The following is a 14,024-nucleotide window of genomic DNA, read 5'->3' as shown; positions in this document are numbered from 1 at the left end:
CACCATCTATTAGTTCAAACAAATCTAAGCAAAATTATAGGGATCAATATAATTCAACCTACTTCCTTCTGTCTTAAAAAGTTTAGGGAACTTTTTAAGCCAAGGGGAACGTCCCCATACAATGTGAGAGATTTTCACTGCCATAATATACAATTTTGAACAATGGATATCAATGTGGTGAGCGTGCGCAGACCTCCGTGCTCGTGGCACACTCACACACACAAATACACAGACACACACGCACACACGAAAGAAGCAATCTGAAGGGCCTCTATGGTTGGAACATAAATCAATTTCTCAAATTTTCGAGACACTAACCAGAAACATAAATTTGCAACATACAGATGCAATTGAACCTACTTTTATTGTAAAAGCAAAGTGTCCTGCCTTTAAAGCAATCTACCATTCTCACTTTTTCTCCATACATCTCTCTTTTAGGGAATCCACTCAAAAGGGATCGAATTCTGTTTGGCCAGTACATTGTGGGCATGAGATGTCACAATCACAAATGATGACCCACTTCCATGGGAACTGATAGAATAGGGTTACGGTTGAGCTGACTGGGCCTTCTTTTTACTTTTTCAATCAGTAGGAATCTTGAACTGTTCTTCTGTGAAAGAAGCTGAACCGATTCAGTTATAAATTTGAAGCCATCTACCTTTAACCTACCCCTACCCACAAGTCTGGAATATCCATGTCATACATGTAAGCTACTAACACTATTACACATGCTTGAGCCACCTCTACATCCATTGTACCTCACCACTCTTCCAATCCATTCTAAAGATCACAAATCAGTTCCCAAGAGAGAAAAGTGAAGGATTGAATTCAATTCCTTTCCAATAACTTTCAATAAGCCAAGATGGAGCTCAACAACTACAACCTCCACATGCAATCGGTGGAAACTTAGGGAAGTTACAAAGCAAAAGAAAATATACTAGAAATCCCCAGCCAATTCTCTTCTCCCCAGAGTTAGAAGCTACCCAAACCGAGACATCCATTAAACTGCTGAGATAACTGTGTTAGTAACCACAGATTTAGCCACTATACACCGAAGGGCATTGCATATTTGAAACTTAATTTTTGCTTGCATTTACAACTGGAAGACATGTGACAAAACCTATAATGGGAGGTTTCCTAGTTCAGATTATCCCCTCATTGCCTTGCTAAGAAAGAAAGGAAATGATGGCTTATTATGAGGAAGAAACCACATTCGCTTCCTACCTCAAATTGGAAAATACTTGGCTGATGCTGGGTCAAAATTCTATTCTTGATTTCTTGAAGAATATCTATTCTGCAGGAGGCCTAAAACAGGGAGGAGATGCATATCACCTCCCTGCTGAATTCAACATTGCCATGCTTTGAAAGCTGTCTCAAAATTTGTGGTTGACTTATAATTTTGATATGAACAGGAAAAAAAAATTAAAACACACAGGAAGAAAAACTGTTAAAACCCAAAGGGAATATTCAGATTATACCTCATTTAATTACATCTAAATTGAGTCTAATTTATTCTGGCACCACTCACTTTTTAAGGAATTCAGCCTCTAGCATTATCTATTGCTCAAAGACCAGGTGAAGCTTTTAGGATGAGAAATGGTTTTGTGCCCTGGCTTAAAACTGTTGTTTCTAAGCGAAACAAAAATTAATAATAATAATGATTGGGATGTTTATAGGTCTTCCAGACTCAGATGTGTGATACAGGGCCACAAAATAGGTCTTGCCTGTGGGAGTCCTCCAGACATCTGGTTTGCTACATTATAATGAGAATTCTAAATAAGGTAAGTTTCATATAACAAGGCAGTCTTGAATTCCTGTTTTGAAGGATCTGCCTTTCTAAGACTCCTGGGAGAATAGGAATACAGGTAGTCCTCGACTTAACAACCACAATTGAGCCCAACATTTCTGTTGTTAAGCGAGACATTTGTTTAAGTGAGTTTTGCCCCATTTTAACACCTTTCTTGCCACAGATGTTAAGTGAATCACTGCAGTTGTTAAGCCAGTAACAAGGTTGTTAAATGAATCTGGCTTCCCCATTGACTTCGTTTGTCAGAAGGTCGCAAAAGTTGATCACGTGACCCCAGGAAACTGTAGCCGTCATACACTAGTTGCCAAGCGTCCAGAATATGTTCACGTGACTATGGGGAAGTATGAAAAACAGTCGTAAGTCACTTTTTTCAGTGCCGTTGTTACTTTGAAAGGCCATTAAACTAGCTGTTGTAAGTCGAGGACTACCTGTACCATACTATGACCGTCTGAATATAATGATATCCAAAATATATGCCTTTAAAACAAGTTGGGTGAAAACATAATGGTATGTCCAGCATCATACAGGTTATTTATGGCTGGAGGACCCAGTGAGCTATGTGACCTTAACATGGATTTGCAACTGACAGGCAAAAGACCACAAACCAAACCACACAGTTTGAGAAAGCCTCCGCGTCTGACACATTTCTTCCACTCTGGTGGGTTTTGGCAGGTCCTTGGGGAAAACAAACCAACCTACTCGATCTGTTTTCGCCAGGGTGAAAATAGAATAAATATTCCCCATATCTTTTATATCTTTCTTTCAGCGATCTTGAGCTGATCCTAAGATTCCCAGATCCTAAGACTCTGAAGAAGGAGCTCTGGAAGAGAGAGAGACGGTGTCGTGGGGCCGATCTCACTGAGACCCTCAGTGTCCAAGTGCGGTTTCAACCGTCCTACTGTACATCAGCTTCTTCCAACCTGGGGCCGTCCAGATTTGCTGAGACTGCAATTCCCAGAATTCTCCACCCAATGAAGGTTCTAAGCATTTTAGGGAGCTGCCTTCACAACACACCTGAAGGAGCGTGAAGGGGGAGGGGCATTTTGTGTAGGAATCTGAATTTGTAATTAAAATTAACTGAAAAATCCCACTTCGGTTCCCCTATCCCTCCCATGCTCCGGTTTTTGTTTTGTTTTTTTTGTAAAAAAAATGGCATTATATCCCCCACCCCTATGCCTCCCCAACCCTTTTTTTTTCTTTCTTTTCCCCTATTTTCCCCCATACACGCATCAAGTAGCATGCAGCAACACCTGTGCATTGATCTCATTAGAGTTAATACGTTTTTTTTTTAGAAGGCAAGGCACATTATGTGGTATAAAACGTATTTTCTTTGTCTCGTGCAAATTAGGAAAAAAAATGTAATTTTTTTTTCTTTTCTTTTCTCTTACTTTTGTCCCTCATCATAGATGTGGACTAAAGGGAAAAAGAAGGGGAAGAGAGGGGGTCGGGGGTGGAGGAAAAGAGCCTTTATGTATAATTGCCATGCACATTCTCAGCCAGCTGATTGGTTGAGCTAGGTCACATGAATTCCTGTTTAAAAGCACCATGCATTCTATATTGTAAGGGTTAAATCTTTCTTTTTTCCTTAAAACATTGCCTCTTCATCAATTGCAGATTTTTTTTTCTTCTTTTAGTTTCACTTAAAAAAAAAAAAAATATCCGATCAGCTTCCCGTACGAAGCCCCTCACTGTCTCCGTGATACAGTCCTAGCTCGGAGACATCTGATGAGGAGGGCTTCCTGGGATGGAGGGCCTGCAATGGGTATTCATTTCTTCTGCCCAATTCCCGCCTATGGGTTGAAACATGGCATCATCATCGTTTATTATAAAGGTGCAGAGATGTAAACAAATGCCGCTGGAAACTCGTGATGCCAGGTTCAAGGGGGAGGGGTACCTCAAAAAGTCTTTCACTATCCTTAGTCCAAGGGGGCAGGTCAGAAGGAAATTTTACAGATGCGAACGCAAGCCCCAGATGGGGTACCAAGTCGGCACTGGAGCCAAATTGCATGAAGGTTACGACGCACGAAGGAGACAGGAGAGCACAGAGGCTGGAGCTTTTCAACTACAATGCCGTACTGAAGACGGAAGTTTCTGGAAGAGAAGATTCACCTGAGAGAGGACTATAGAGCCGTAGGAGTCGTTGGTTTCTGCCAAAATCCAGGGCAAATGCTGCAGTAAAAGAGCAAGGGGGTGTTATAGTTTCTTCTCTTTTTTTTTTTTAAATCAATTACATGTGTTCCTCTGGACATCATTGGAAAAATCTGGAACATCTTGAGCCTGTTGGGACACATAAGAAGAAGAAAAAAAACTACTTCTCCCATACCAGAAAAAAAATAAAAATAAAAATAAAAGTCACCCAATCCTAGATGTCCTTTGTACACGGCAACAGGTTCACTCTGAAAGTTAGGAAAGAAATTTATACTTCTATATTGGGAGTATTTGTTCACGTACATGGAATAGGATATGCATTCCTCTTGGAAGTTCAGAGAAATGTATCAAGGTGCAAAGAACTGAAGATTAGTGTTGGTTGTCCAAATTTTTGTCATCTTTCCATCCTGGAGAAGATTGAAATGTTTTCTTCTTATTTCATAGAGCACAGTACAAAGGCAACTACAAGAAAAGATGTGAATACTCTCTCAAAGAATCCTGGTACACGTAGTATGAGGGGAGAAGAATTCCATTAAAAATCCCTCAAAGGACTACAATTCCTGCAAATTCCCTGGAAAAAAGAACCATCATTTAACTAATTGAAGTCTGCTGGATAGCCACTCCATTAGTGATATATACTAAATTCCCACCACTTTCTAAGGAGTAAAAGTTGGCCATTGACTTAGGCCAGAGGTGGGGAACTATGGCCTCTTTATGACTTGTGGACTTCTACTCCCAGAATTCCTGAACCAGCAAGTCATAAAAGGGCCATAGTTTTTCACCCCTGTGACTTAGGCCAACGTATGGCTAGGTTAGCTCTACAAATCCATTTGTCTGTGGTTGAAGCATTTCATGTGAAGATACTGATGTTTTCTTGGGTTTTCCGATGAACTGTCCCTTGCAATTCATTGATCTCATTCTGCTTTCCAATTCAAATCCACTCCAGGATGTCATCTGGGATAGATTCCTCTGCCTCAATGAGATTCCTCTGAAATCTTGACAGTTTGGCACACGGAGGAGGAAACATTACAAATGCTTTTAGAATCATGGCGGATGGCACCAGCCTTCGGAGGAAGATTGTCCAGAAGCCAACATGGACTGACCAGTTCATCAGCTGTCCACCTGGCCCTCACAGAGGACTTGGAGCCAAACTCTGGCACCCCAATCTTGGCTGAGTTCAAGGAAGTCTGATCCATGGCCTGTAAAGCTTTGGTGTCTGCTAGGAAGGAGGGATGGGGATGGGTGGGTTTCGTTTCAAAGTGAATTGGATGGAGTGCCATTGCTCAGCCTGCCCCTGCCCCGGGGGAGGGGGGGGAGAGTCTCCATTACGAATGCCGCTTTCCATAACTCAGCAAAAGGACTGGAGCATTAAAATGTAGGCACTTGAACCAGTCCTAGATGGCTTCTAGGCTCCACCTTGGGGCTTGCATGTCTGGTGGGTTAGGGGCAAGAAGAGATAGAGTTCTCTATGAAGGGGCAATGGTGGAAGGGGGCATCCCCCCCTCCTCTGCTCCTACTGAATCTGTTTTGTTTTTTTCTTCCTCACGTTCTGAAAGGTTTCTGCGTAAGGCCCCACTTTGCACCATCCCGTCACAGTGGATTGGACGCTGATCCTCTCCACACAAATTACAGATACACTCTAGATTTACCTTCCTTATCCCTCCACCCTCCCGGTTGCTTTTCTCCTCTCCCTCCTCTTCAAAAGTGCATTTCTTACCAAAAAAAAAATGTGCAATCCATATTAGCAGTCATCAAAATCATCTCGAAGCTGGTCTACAAGGGCATGCATAGCTCTTTGTACACAAAGTTGGAAGCTCAGGAGTGGGGGGAGGGGGAGAGAAAGCGAAGCCCTGCTGATCCACTGACACCCTCCCCCCCCACTCAATGTCTTCCTCTCTCCCCCCCCACCCGAATCAGAGATTCGACAAGTCGCACAGGTCCCTGCTGGTGTTCATCGGACTGGCTGCCCGCCTTTTGAAGAAAGGATGTTAAAGCTGGGCAGAAGCCATTTTGAAGAGAACCTGCAGGCTGTGGGTGCATGTCCCCACTCCACCTCCAGGAGCAATTCCTTCCCCATAAGAGAACAGGCTGACAAAAGTCCATACAGGCTGAGGAGAAAGAGCCCATCTCTCAGCCTTGGTCCAACTTTAAGGCAAGGGTTAGACAGACCTATGGTCATGGCAGAGTTGCAGCAAGGGGCGTTGGGGGGTGCTGTTGAAACACAGTGTAGTAGCAAATCCTTTCCTCACCCCACCCTTGAAGAAACGCCCCCCCTTCCCCCCCCCAGAGTTCATTCCAGCCCAACCCAACGACACATGCGTGGTTTCAACATTCACAGCCAAGTTCCAATGTCTTCCCCACCCCCAGACAAAAATCGAAACCCGCCACCATTCCAAACCATCTGGTTCAGGATTGCACGAAGTCGACAACAACAAAGTTAAATTTAAGTGGCTTGCATCTGTTCCCTTCTCCCACAATAACAGACTCCGTCAAACCAACCCGCCTCCTTCCCTTTCCCCGCCCCACACCATTGGCACTCAAACCCATTCAAAAAAAAAAAAAGGGGGGGGATGTCTTTTGACACTAAAGCGCAAAGCATTCTGGGAGAGGAGTGCAGAAAACAAGCCACGTGTCCCCTTCTTCTCCACCAGAGAAGTCCTGCTCACACCACGTCAGTTAAGTGCTGGAGACCCGCAAGCCCCCATTCTGAAAGCAACACAGAGATTTCCGGGGTGGGGTGGGGGGGGAGAGGAGGACAAATTCGATAGACTGAAAAAGGTGCCCAGCATTTGAACTTTTTCCTCCCTCTCTCTCTCTCTTTCTCTCGAGGGGGGGAAATTAGCTCACGTTGCATCTCGACCTTGGCCCGTCTTCAGCTGCTTGACCAGTCTAGATGGCTTGTAGTGCAGTCTCTTGGTCACGCTGACCCCATTCCCAAAGGAGGAGAAGCAGGGAGGGCGTTGAGCATAGAAAAGAAGAAGAGGGGAGGGTTCTGCAGCAGGCCAGATTATTATTATTTTTTTTTCTACTCACAAGAGATGGAGAAGATAATCAGAAACTTTTGCATATACATCCCTTTTGAGTATGAGACAGACAGGAATTCCAGCTGGCCAGGGACTGGCAGGAAGGATGGGGGAAAACCAGGCCCTCCGAAAGGCGTGTAGTGCTTCTGGTCAAAAGGCCTCCCCTGGGAGAGCTGCCTGCTTGAATTTTGCTCAGTTCAGGAAAGTCGCAGTCGGGATGGCTGGAAAGCAGGGTCTTTTTCTGTTTTTTTTTTTTTTAATCTTTTAAAAAGAAGTTTGAGCTTTTTCCCCTTCCCTTCCTTCTGTCCTTCTGTGATGTCTCTTCATGATGTTGATGTTAATTCGTGCTCTTTCTTTCTTTTTTCCTTTCTCTCTCTCTCTCTCCATGCTGCCCCCAAGGTTTGGGCCAAGGGTGGGAGGGCTGCACTGTTCTCCTCAAAGGAAGCCCAAAGCCCGGGGGGAGGAAAGGAAGATGATGGTGATGATGATGATGATGCAGATGGAAGCTGCAACTAGCCTAGATACCAGGACTGGGGAAAAAAAGATTGAAAACAAATTACTAAGGTGGGAAGGCACCTAGATCTCCAGGTTTCCTCACCCACCCACTTACCCAAGTATCTATTCACAGGGACATCGAAGCGGAATGTGCATTTTGACACGAACTTCAACATCTAGTGAAAAGGGCTTCACCCGTATCATAGCAGCCACCTTCAGTAAGAAATGAACACCCTTTTCCCTGAACGATTCTCCCTGCTTAGATTTTTATAATGAACTCCTTTCCCTCCATCTGGCTGCCATACCGACTTTTATAAAGGGGGCTATTTGAACCCCAGGGTTGAAAAGAGGGGTCCGTGGTGCCCTCTGAGCCTGGTTGTTTGCTCACAGACATTTCATTACCCAAACTGGGTACCTTCATCTACAGCAGATATGTCAAACACAAAGCCCGGGGGCCGGATGCGGCCCGTGAAGTGGTTTCATGTGGCCCGTGAAGCCATCTTGGAAACAGTGAGGGAACAGCCCCTGCTGCCTTGGCCTTGGCCCTGGCCCAGACTGGCCGGGAACCAATGTACAATTTTGTGGTGGCCATCTATGCTGAAACGCATTCAGTCTTAGCTCCACAAGGCCGTCTGGAAACAGCGAGGAACCAGCCCCTGCCGCGTTGGCCCCGCCCCCTGGGTGCATGCTGGGGAGGTGTCACCCTTTGTGAGGAATGAAGAAATGGACCATGCCTTGGCGCTTGCCCTGGTCCCACCCCCTTCTGCCAGAGACCCTCAGATCTGTCCCACTCCTGCCCAGGCCCCCCACAGGCACCCTTGACACGAACAACGTAGAACTGGCCATGCCCACCAGTAGGCCACACCCACTACATCCACGCCCACCCAGTGGGCCGCACCCACCCTGGCCACACCCACCTGGCCCCCCAAGGGCAACCGCAATGCTGATGCGGCCCTCAATGAAATTGAGTTTGACACCCCTGATCTACAGCTTAACAGTATGCTAATCACTGCTAAACACTGATGATGTTACCTAGTTTGGGTAATGAAACGTCTGCAAGAAAATAACTGAACTCAGAGGGCACCAAGGACCCCGCATAGTGATCTACTTACCTTCCTTCCTTCCTCTTTCTTTCTTTCTCTCTCTCTCTCTTTCTATCCCACCTTGATTACTTTTATAAATAACTCAAGGTAGTAAACACACACTATATTACTTCCTCCTCCCATTTTCCTCGCAACAGCCACCTTTGGCTGAGAAAGAGTGACTGACCCAAAGTCATCCAGTTGGCTTCCATGCCTAAGGCGGAATTAGAAATCACAGTTTCCCATAAGTATGAGCACATCCACATGTTGGCTTTGATCTCCTTCCTCACCTCACTTTTTGAAGCAGGCAGGAAATTAGATTGCCCCCACAGCACACCCTTCCCATGGACCCAGAACAGGTCTGTACTGAGCTGCTGCCACACTTCAATTCCCAGAATTCCCCAGCCAACCATGGGTCTGGAATTCTGGGAGTTTAAGTCCATACATCTTAAAGTTGCTGAGGTTGGTAAACACTGATATAGGTGATGGCTCGTGGACGTATTTCCAGAAATGGTTAGTGGACCATTTTGCAACCAAGGCAAGGAGATTGTGTGGATTTGCCCATAAAAAGGCAGCAACACCTGGGGAAAAACACATTCCTAGTGAGTTTTAGGATGTTCCTTATGCCTAGGATTTTGCTGGATGTACTTTGTGGAGGACAGATGTTGGGACAATATGATCGCTATCCTAGAGAGGTCTTGTGGATTATGATGAAGTCCAAAATTAAGATTAAAATAAACAGAACCATTTCCAACTGCTTTTTTTGTTACTACTTTTAAAAATTAATCTGCCAAGTCTAGTTATAAATCAAAGTGAAGGAAATTTGGCCACTGACTGGACGAAAGGGGAAAAACAAACAATCTAGTCCAGGATAAGAGCCAGATATCAACCTTTGGAGTGTCCACAAAAAGGACACAAATATAACTTCACTCCACTGCCCCTCCCCTCCACCTCCTTCCGGGAATTTAGAGAGAGATTGCTCTGAGAATACAGGATCTATATACTCATTAGAAGTAGCAAGTAGGATCTGGACAAAGTTCAAATATGTTCCTATTGATGATTCCACCCAGCCATGTTTTTTTCATAACGGATCTCCAGGTTTTCTCATTTTTCCCAACAGTCAGCCAACAGAATTTGGATGCAAACTACCCCCTCATGGTTAGGATCTAAGATATTCATTCATTAAGTGGCCTTGCTTCCAAGAATCTGTCAGATCCAAAGCCAACTGGGTCTTCTGGCCAACTTCCCATCTAGCTGTAGTTGAGTCCTAGCATCTAAACTGGATAGTGAAAACAATAGTAGGTCAGGAACCCAGGTCAAGATTTTGTCAATGGAAGTCTTTTCTTACAATTCTGGCGTCAGATAATTCATAACTCCTCAAAGACAGGATTTATTTCATTAAAAAAAGAAAAGCCAGACTTCTCAGGAACTAGCAGCTGATGAGTGAATCAGAGCCTACGTACAAATCAGAATTTCGTGAAGCGATAATGAGTATGGTGACATTTCAATGCTGAATTTTTAACACTTGGAGGGCAGGGCCCTGGACAAATTTGCCATCTATTCTGGGTTTTTTTAATCCGGCTGCCAGTTCCAAAAACTCCTCTACTTACTATCTCCTGAGCAAGCAGTATGAGCAGAACTCTTCTCTGTTGGTATTGTAAGCAGCAAAAAGGTTCAGTCTCTCACTTTCCCATCAAATACCTCTGCTTGGTAAACAACAAAACAGATGAATGCTTGCAACTTCCCCGTGGCCTTCCAAGTCAGCGCTGCCAAAACTCTAATTTGCTCCTTGGTTTTGCTGAGTGGGGCTTTATAATTTGTGGAATTACTTTGGAAGCAGGAAACTCGAGAGAGGAGAGGTCAACAGATCATGACTGCACAAAGAAGGAAACTGCCCACAAAAACCACACTAAGGGTGTGCCCACAAACAGCTTTAGGGTGGCTGAAGAGATCCAGCAATAGAGGAGGGATGCTTGGAGAATGTGTGAGGAAGAGAAAGAAGAAATGAAGAAGGTTTGATGGCTCTGAGCCCTCTCCGAAATCAGTGAGCATCTACAAGCTGTCCTGCCAAAGGGCAACTTTTTTTTTTAACTGAATAGAATAACAGAGTTGGAAGGGACCTTGGAGATCTTCTAGTCTAACAGAGTACAGAGAAGAGCAACAAAGATGATTAGGGGACTGGAGGCTAAAGCATATAAGGAACGGTTGCTGGAATTGGGTATGTCTAGTTTAATGAAGAGAAGGAAGAGGGGGGACATGATAGCAGTGTTCCAACGTCTCAGGGGCTGCCACAAAGAAGAGGGAGTCAAGCTATTCTCCAAGGCGCCTGAAGGCAGGACAAGAAGCAACGGGTGGAAACTAATCAAGGAGAGAAGCAACCTAGAACTAAGGAGAAACTTCCTGACAGTGAGAACAATTAACCAGTGGAACAACCTGCCTCCAGAAGCGGTGAATGCTCCAACACTGGAAGTTTTTNGGTTGGACTAGATGACCTTCAAGGTCCCTTCCAACTTTACTATTATTATTATTATTATTATTATTATTATTATTATTATTATTATTATTATTATTATTATTATTATTATTATTATTATTATTATTATTATTATTATTATTATTATTATAACCCCCTGCTCAGGCAGGAAACCCTATATCCTTACAGATAAATGGTTGTCCAAATTTCTCCTTAGTTCTAGGTTGGTTCTCCCCTTGATTAGTTTTCATCCGTTGCTTCTTGTTCTGCCTTCAGGTGCTTTGAAGAATTGGTGGACCTCTTCTTCTTTGTGGCACCCCTTATATATTGCGACATTGATACCATATCACCCCTAGTTCTTCTTTTCATTAAACTAGACATACCAAATTCCTGCAACTCTTCTTCATATTCAGTAGACATTGAATATCAAAATCTGAGGCCCTGAAACTAAACCGGGCATCTAAAAGCCATGGACGTAGCCTTCAAAACACTTCCCCAAATTGCCAGTATTGTAACTTTTAATGCGACCAGAAGGAACAGGCTTACCATATTTGAGCTGCCAAAATCCAGACCATCACAAGGTTTCAGGAAAGAGGTATTAGGTATCTCAGTGCTGCTATTAGTGGTTCTCCAGATTTTTGCAGCCCAAATATGTAACCCCCATGGAAATGAAATCATTAAAATACATGTAATCAGGAATCTGGGAGTACCTTTTCCAACTGTTGCAGCATATGAAATCTTAGGCCTTTTAATAAAAGACCTAAAAGATTTTTCATTGGAAAAAGTACTCCCAAGAATCCTGATTTTTTTTGGGGTGGTGGTGGTGGCAGGGAGTATGATAGACTACCATGGCTCTTCTCCTATACATTATAAAACATATAAGAAGACATCATAACATTGATATCTTGTTACCATTAAATTAAATTATAAAATATTGTTAATGTTTGACTTTGTCCTTCTGAATTCTCTGTTCTTGTTCCACTTCCATATTGTAATATAGCCCATGATCTAAAGCAAATCTGCTGATTTGGGTGAGGGGTGCCTTCATGTCAGTCTTGAGTCTTGGTGACTGTCTGGATTGGTCCCTGCAGTTTTCTTGGCAAGTGTTTTGCTATTGCTTTTTACTTCCTAGGGTTGAGGGAGAAGGAATGCCCCAAGATCTCCCAGCTGGCTTTATACCTAAGAATAGACTAGAACTCAAGTTCTTCTGGTTTTTAACCTGGTTCCAAAACCACTAGACCAAACTGGTTTTCACATATCACTGAGATTGTCAAATATGTTGAGCACCCCTACAAAGCAATGGAACACAGTCAAACAAGAGTCTTGGACTTTAAGAGAGCTAATTTCAATAAACTTAGAGAGAGCTTGGGAAGGATTCCATGGATGAGAATCCTCAAAGGGAAAACAACTCAAGAAGCTTAGGAAATTTTGAAAAGTGAGATAATAAAAGCCCAGTCTAGCACAATACCAACAAAGAAGAAAAATAACAGCTCTCAAAAGAAACCAGCATAGCTGCATAAAGAACTCTCTGATAAACTGAAAGACAAAAAGGACAAGTATAACAAGTGGAAAGAGGGGCACATAATTAAGGCAGAATATCAGCAAATAGCCCGAGCCTGCAAAGACGAAGTGAGGAAAGCTAAGGCTCAAAATGAACTAAGGCTTGCGACCAAAGTCAAAAATAACAAAAAAAGCTTCTTTCAACATGTAAAAAACAAGAAAAGAGTTAAGGAAATGATTGGTCCATTAGTGGGAGAAAGTGGCAAGTAGGTGACAAGCAACAGGGAGAAAGCAGAACTATTTAACTCGTTTTTTGCATCTGTCTTTACACAAAGGGAAAAAACAGCTTAACCTATCAAAAACAGTACCATAAAAAACAGATTAAAAACACAAGTTAAGATAGGCAAGAAAATAGTAAGTGAGCACCTCTCCAGCCTAGACAAGTTCAAATCACCAGGACCAGATGGATTACACCCCAAGGCTCTCAAGGAACTGGCAGATGTGATCTCAGAACCACTGAACTATATTTTTCAAAGATCCTGGAGCACTGGGGAACTACCAGAGGACGGGAAAAGAGCTGATGTAGTTCCCATCTTCAAAAAAGGGAAAAAATAGATCCAGGAAACTACAGACCTATCAGCCTGATCTCAATACCTGGGAAGATTCTGGAAAAGATAATCAAATAACGAATCAGCGAACACCTAGAGGCAAACAAAGTCATTACTAAAAGCCAACATTGTCAAAAACAGATCATGGCAGACAAATCTTATTGCATTCTTTGACCAAGTGATAAAATTAGTGGACCAGAGGAATGCTGTGGATATAATTTACTTGGACTTCAGTAAGGCATTTGATAAAGTAGATCACAACCTATTACTTTATAAGATAGAAAAATATGGGTTAGACAGCATCACCACCAGATGGATTCGTAGCTGGCTGACCGGCCGTACTCAGCGTGTGGTCCTTAATGGAACCACATCTACATGTAGGGAAGTGTGTAGTGGGGTGCCCCAGGGCTCTGTTCTAGGCCCAGTGCTCTTCAACATCTTCATGAATAATTTGGATGAGGGGATAGATGGGGAACTCATCAAATTTGCAGACAACACCAAGCTGGCAGGAATAGCCAACACTCCAGAAGATAGGCTTAAGATACAGGAGGATCTGGACAGAGTTGAACACTGGGCGCTATCTAACAAAATGAAATTCAATTGTGAAAAAAGGAAGGTTCTACATTTAGGCAAGAAAAACCAAATGCACAGGTATAGTACAGGTGGTACCTTGCTCAATAGTAGTAACTGTGACTTCCGGTGGCAGGCGACTTCGCTGGACGCAGCTGTTTGCTGCTCCCGCCTGTTTCTGCGTAAAAGCCGTTTTGACAGCCTGCATCAGCTGTCAAACGGCTTGATACCTTTCCCCTGGGCATAGGGGGATAGGTGAGCTGCCCGAGGTAGGAGTTGAGTTCCCGAGTCGTCCCTTGTGGACGATGTAGGTGAGAA

General features: G+C 43.6%; 1 protein-coding gene across 1 annotated transcript in view; it reads right to left on the bottom strand.

Moving 5' to 3' along the window:
• Positions 1-7,354: 7,354 nt before the first annotated feature.
• NFIC (nuclear factor I C) overlaps positions 7,355-14,024 on the bottom strand; it is a 153,085-nt gene continuing 146,415 nt past the window's right edge. Inside the window, exon 11 of the mRNA XM_015809935.1 lies at positions 7,355-7,508. Within this exon, the coding sequence (XP_015665421.1) occupies positions 7,491-7,508 (18 nt within the window). The 3' untranslated portion in view covers positions 7,355-7,490. The remainder of the gene's footprint in view (positions 7,509-14,024) is intronic.

Source organism: Protobothrops mucrosquamatus, unplaced genomic scaffold, assembly GCF_001527695.2.
Source record: "Protobothrops mucrosquamatus isolate PMUCROS unplaced genomic scaffold, P.Mucros_1.0 scaffold6, whole genome shotgun sequence".
Classification (NCBI taxonomy): domain Eukaryota; kingdom Metazoa; phylum Chordata; class Lepidosauria; order Squamata; family Viperidae; genus Protobothrops; species Protobothrops mucrosquamatus.
The sequence above is the reverse complement of the archived record's forward strand: the minus strand, read 5'-3'. Positions and strand labels throughout refer to the sequence as shown.